Genomic DNA, 6,000 nt, shown 5'->3' with positions numbered 1-6,000 from the left:
ACTTAAGGCTTGGACTTGCCTCATTTTTTGGTTCATATATTGAAATTATCTGAAAAAAATTGTTGAATGGCATGGATAAAACACTTACATCATGAATTAGGACGCAATCGGCGTCCAGTTTTTGGACGGGCTAATAATGAGGTAGGTGGCTTAAAAATGATCCTCTGTTACAACGACTTCCCTGCCTTTTTTCCTCCTTGGCTGTACAGTGATTGGTCGATATCAGTCAGCGATGCATCATTCAATGTGTTTCACAATCACACGGTCCAATTACATTGCAACAACCCCAATTTTGCTGCTGGACTCAAATCGAGGATCCGTATTAAAAAATGAGTCGTCCAGTAGGAAAAAACTCATACGTCGCGATGTATTCAAGCAAACCTGTTCCCTGTCGTTGTTTTCCCGCCATATCTGAAAGAGGCGCCTGAAAAGCAGAGAGGCAAACGAGCAAAACCCTAGCTCTCCCATGCACGATCCATGTCTCCCTCTGCAACGCCCAAATCTCCACCTTCTCTCTCTACCATTTCCGAAAATGGCGAAAATCATCTCCGGGTTCTCTCTCACTCTCTCTTCTCAATCGTTTCTCATTTCCCTCGTCATCACCATCACCATCGCCATTCTCATTTTCATCGTTTCTTGCAGACGTTCTTCGTTCTTCACAGTGCATTGCCTCGAAAGCCCGAGCAAAAATCTCCGGCACCTGGTAAAACCAGAAGGAAGGTAGATTTATCTCCAGCGTCTCCCAAACCAAGTGAGAAACCCGAGCCTGATCTTTCCAACGAGGAAGATGATCGTCTATATGAGCAGCTGCGGATCGAAGCTTTTGATCTGGTCTGGTCGAAGATCGAGACTGCCATTAAGGTTCCATGATCCTTCCCTACACTTTGCTCACTATTTTGGCAACCTGGAATGTGGGTTAAATTTTGGGAATTGGATTCTGTCAGTCATGTTGGGCAACCTGGAATTTGATTCTGGGAAATTGGCCTGGAATCCACAAAATGTGTTTGAAATGGGCATTGGATTGGTAACTGATTAAACAATACTACTGCTGGGCGACAATTGGTATGCTGGAATTTGCAAACACCCTCTGTCCAATAATTAAAAAATGGGCCTTTTGCTGGAATTCAGTTTTCAAAATTTAAGCCTCCAAATGCAGGAATTTGCCCAAAGAATTGGATTCCAATTCCAGATGCCCCAAATTCCAGGGTGCCAACCCTTCTAGAAGATCCCTTTATTATATTTACGTTCTCACCCTGGATTGCAATCCTTTCAAGTTGGGAACTTGAAAGGAATGTATCTGTGATTTGAACGCTGTTATTTTTTTATTTATATTTTTTAATAATTAGAAGGGCCTGATTGCTTTTCCACTTACAACTGTAAATGGCTGTAAAATAGGTAATGATTACTTACTCTAGTAACTGTGTCGCAACATCAGTTACATTTGACTGCAATCGTGATCTTACTACATTGTTTGTTTCACCCACAAATCATTGTAAAAATGATAGTTTTATAATTTGAAAATATAATGGTTACGATTTACTTTACGTATTTTATTTACAAGTGTATTTGACTCTCGATTTACAAGTCATAATTCCTGTTTGGACAAACATCTAGAAATGATAATGATGGCTCATTTACTTTGCATTTCATAGGAAATTGGAAAACCAAACAGGCCCTAAATGTAATTGGGTCATTTCCTCTCTATTGAACTCATTCTTGCAATTCAATTCAATAGTGCATCCAAATGCATCCTTAACAGGCTTGTAAAGTGTCCCTTTGGTGATAATTACAGGGCATTTTGAGGCAGATTAATATCAGCTTCTTCAATGAGATACACCATTGGGTCTGTGAATCTTTTGACACAATCAGATCCTCCACAACGCATGGTTTCCCTGGAATGAAGCAACCATATCACCTTGCAACTGACTACATTTGCAAACAGATATTCACGGCTCTGATATTTACAAGTAACCACTTTTTTTTTTCTTTTCCATTTTTGCAATTTCTTGGCTACTCTGAGTAGGTTATGTAGTAGTTTGATGTTTTCTATATATGTTTTGTGGTGGGTAAGTCTTCCAAGGAATGTTGTGCAGAGAATATTGAGTTTGTCGATGATCTTCTGACATTTGAGGAGCTTGGTGTGCATTTGAAGGCTCAGGGATGTCATGTGGCGAACCTTTCATCGATAGACTTTTCTGTCAAGAATGGGATTGGCGGTTGCCTTAGAAGTTTGCTGAGACAGTTAGTTGCAGTTACTCCTGATGTAAGTATTTTTTTATTTTTATTTTTAATTATGCCCAACTCCTAGGTCTGTCGGACATGGAACTGTGTCTGTCATTTAAAAACCATACATGTGCTGTACATTGAAGATATTTATAGCTTTCATCAGTCGGGCCCTACCACATCCACAAATAAAAGATAACTTTGATTGGATGATCCTAGGTCCCAACCATCCTATTGTTGGCCTACAAGTGGTACTAAAAAAACATAATTGCAAAGCAACCATCCGGATTTTAAGAAGCGAAAGGCTTCTGTTTGGAGGGCTATGATTGTATGATCTGTGCATTTTTTGAGCTGTGGCCCATCGACTGTAGAGCCCATCTGACTGTAGAGCCCATCTGTGGAACAGCTTGGATGTCCTAGAATTCTGCCAAGGACCTGGTCATTGGATTTCGAGCAGAACTCTGCATTTATGATGAATACACTATGTTTCCTTTTTTATTTGGGCTCTTAGTTTCCATGGAGGTGTGGTATTTTCTCAAATAGGTACACTCAATTTCCGCTCACCTTTCCATGTGTTGCTTATTTGCTCAAATTGATTACCAACAGGCAGCTGATATTTCTATTTTAGCCGCTTGGTATGGTGAACGGGAAAACTGTGACAATCCCATGGTCATAATCATTGATGACATGGAACGATGCAGTGGCACCATATTAGCTGAGTTCATCATGTTGTTGAGGTATCATATCTTTGTTCTCTTTATTGTAATTTCTTAACGCTTGTTCACTTATTTACTGTTTTCAGTTAACTTTTTTCCCCCCCTCAAATGTGCTAAGAATGATTGAATGCTGATTTACTGATATATGTCCAGGCATTAATGCTGATCTCTGTTGCTTTATCTGTGCCTTTGTTGGAATACAGCAACTTAGTGATTGGTTGATCCATAAACTAATACTTACATGGTTTATGATTTTGGCTAGACAAGTTTCCCTGCGCACGAGTCATGAATGCAAAATGTTTGCTGCAATGCTGCTAATAGTTAGGATTTAGAGTACATCTTGCTCAGGGAGTTTCTTGTATTTGTGAGGATGAATCTGCGAGTAGCCTTAGCATCCGTGTAATGTGAATTAACTTTCTTTTCAGAATTATAATGTGTGAAAAACAGAGCATGAAAAATTTCAGCTCTAGATAAAATGTTTCTGGTTGATGTCATCCCCATGCCCGTAGATCTCAAAATTTTTTAGAAAACAAATCCAGAAGACATTTTTTTTGTTTGGTGCAAAACTCGGTAATTAAGTAATTGCTTTGAACTTAGAAGAATGACTCCTGGATGAAGATTTTTTCTCAGTAAGTACAAAGAATTTCCTTGAGATCCAAGGGATTTTCTATGAGAAGATTTGCAGTCCTCGAGAGAATTTACTAGTGCTGTTTTAGCCTTAGATTCCCAATCAATATTTCGTCTGCAACGTTATGTGTGATTTTCTTTTCTTTAAATAAAACCATAAGGTATGCATTTGGAGAGAAGACTTGCATTCGGAGAGAGAATGGCTTTTATTCTCATAAGTACAATGAATTTCCTGGAAATCCTAGGGGTTTCTATGAGAAGACTTGCATTCAGAGAGAGAATTTTTACTTGTACTATTTTCGCCTTATGGTGAGCTTCCCAGTCAATTTCTCATCTGCAACATTATATATGATTTCTCTCTCTCTCTCTCTGTTTTTTTTTTTTTTTTTCTTTTTCTTTTTTGAATGGTAACATTTTAATATGACTTCTTGCACCAAGTTTACTAATTCATTGAAGAATTTTTTGTCCTCTTTCTATGCCCCAACAGCCCCTTGTCCTTTTCATATGGTCCAAAATATACTTGGTTGTTTCAAGCTGTTCTACCAAAATGAAAATGGCAAGTTTTAATTAATCTGCATACTATCAATGCATGTCCTTAATCATGTCAATAATCAATATATACTCTTGAAACTCCTTTCTTTCTCAACACCCACCAGATTTACTCTTTATGGATCCTATATAAGCTTTCTCTATGCCAATAAAGGCCATGTGGAGATCCTTCCACCTCTCCCGATATTTCTCCATCAATTGTCTAGGTAGGAAGATAGCTTCAGTGGTTGACCTCCATGGCATGAAACCAAATTGATTTTCTTGTACATTCGTCTCATGCCTTAGTCTTTGCTCAATCACTCTTTCCCAAGGTTTCATCATATGGCTCATAAGTTTGATCCCACAATAATTAGTGCAGCTCTGTATTTCTCCTTTACTATTATAAATAGGTAACTTTTAGCTAATCTGCATACCATCAATCTGTGGACTCAGCTAAGGTGCCATTTCCTATTCCTTTTATGAAATAATGCAATGGAACATGTACATGACATTTTTGCTCCAAACCTCAATTCTATTGATCTGCAGTTACATGAAATTGCCTACCAGTTGTGAATTTAGTTTTTTATTTTTATTTTTATTTTATTTCCTTCTTATGTCTCTACTTTGGCTTCTAAAGTTTGGTTCCTCATTTATAGTGAGTGGACAATCAAGATACCAATCATTTTAATAACGGGAGTTGCAACAACTATTGATGCCCCAACGAAACTGCTTCCATCAAATGCGCTGCAGTGCTTGCAGCCTTGTAAGTTCATGTTGAGTTCCCCGACTGAGCGAATGGATGCAATCATCAGGGACATTCTTGTAAAACCTTGTTGTGGTTTTGGAGTTGGTCATGAGGTAGCGATATTCTTGAGGAACTATTTTTTGAAGCATGATGGAACAGTAACTTCCTTTATTAGGGCTTTAAAGGTCAGCAGTTTCAACTTTTCATGGACATTACCAGTTCTATTTTTGTTTTTAAACGTGAGGTACATCTTCACATAGATCGTGATTGTCACTCAGTTCTTGCAATGCATTTTCAAGAATTCTGCAGATTGCATGCATTAAGCATTTCTCCATGGAGCCACTGAGTTTCTTAGGCCAAGGCGAAATTGGTGACAACAGTCAGGTTAAATTGCTTTGGTCTTCTTACTTTTCATTTAATTCTTAAAGGGTAAAACACACACAGGCACATTTATAAGCACTAGACAAAAAGTTTATAGTAAAAAGTTTGGAAATTCGCTAGCAAACTGATAAAAGTATTAATAGAACTGTCTACTATATTATAAAAACATCTAGTATAGATTTCCAATAATCATCTTTATTTATTTCAGTTTCTTGATATTCTGAATAGCCTTTGAATCACTTGTGTGACAAAAAAGGTTTAAGCAGAATTTTATATGTAAGGAAGATTTTCTTTGGAAACCTTGATTAGCTCATCAAGGTTTTCGGTTTTGCAAATGTCTTGGTGCTCTAGATCTTCCCTTTTGCTTTGAAGGATCTATCTCCTCCACGTGAGTTTGCCAATCTTTCATAGCTTACGTACATTTGGTTTCACTGTAGGTATTTTGGAAAAAGAAGTGTGAAATGTTGCCTGAGGTGATGCTTAAACATGCTTTTGGTCTTCCATCTTGTCAGAGGTATTGTGAAGTACTCTTGCCTTTTTTAATCCAGGTCCAAGTAATACATGAATAACCTATACATGCTTTCAATTAAAAATAGTTTGCTGGACAAGTATAGATGCCGAATTGCATTGGCAACTCCTTAAAAAAAACCTACTTTATTTATGTCATTAGGGAGGAATTTAATGAAATGACGGTTGATAGTTTGGCTTGCGGGCTGTCAGAATTGAGGAGATTGCAAAGGAACTGGAGCTCTGTGGTCATGGTAAGTCTTCATGTTCAAC

The 6,000-nt window shown here is 37.8% G+C and overlaps 1 protein-coding gene across 1 annotated transcript in view; it reads left to right on the top strand.

Annotated features, from left to right (window-relative positions):
- The first annotated feature begins 281 nt into the window (after positions 1 to 281).
- Positions 282 to 6,000, top strand: part of LOC131247896 (origin of replication complex subunit 3) — a 31,905-nt gene continuing 26,186 nt past the window's right edge. The window contains exons 1-9 of the mRNA XM_058247845.1: positions 282 to 552; positions 643 to 861; positions 1,793 to 1,967; positions 2,094 to 2,263; positions 2,830 to 2,960; positions 4,751 to 5,024; positions 5,149 to 5,223; positions 5,658 to 5,734; positions 5,891 to 5,981. Of these exons, the coding sequence (XP_058103828.1) occupies positions 478 to 552; positions 643 to 861; positions 1,793 to 1,967; positions 2,094 to 2,263; positions 2,830 to 2,960; positions 4,751 to 5,024; positions 5,149 to 5,223; positions 5,658 to 5,734; positions 5,891 to 5,981 (1,287 nt within the window). The 5' untranslated portion in view covers positions 282 to 477. The remainder of the gene's footprint in view (positions 553 to 642; positions 862 to 1,792; positions 1,968 to 2,093; positions 2,264 to 2,829; positions 2,961 to 4,750; positions 5,025 to 5,148; positions 5,224 to 5,657; positions 5,735 to 5,890; positions 5,982 to 6,000) is intronic.

This window comes from Magnolia sinica, chromosome 6 (assembly GCF_029962835.1).
Source record: "Magnolia sinica isolate HGM2019 chromosome 6, MsV1, whole genome shotgun sequence".
Classification (NCBI taxonomy): Eukaryota; Viridiplantae; Streptophyta; class Magnoliopsida; order Magnoliales; family Magnoliaceae; genus Magnolia; species Magnolia sinica.
Note: the sequence above shows the minus strand (reverse complement) of the source record. Positions and strands in the feature narration are given on the sequence as shown.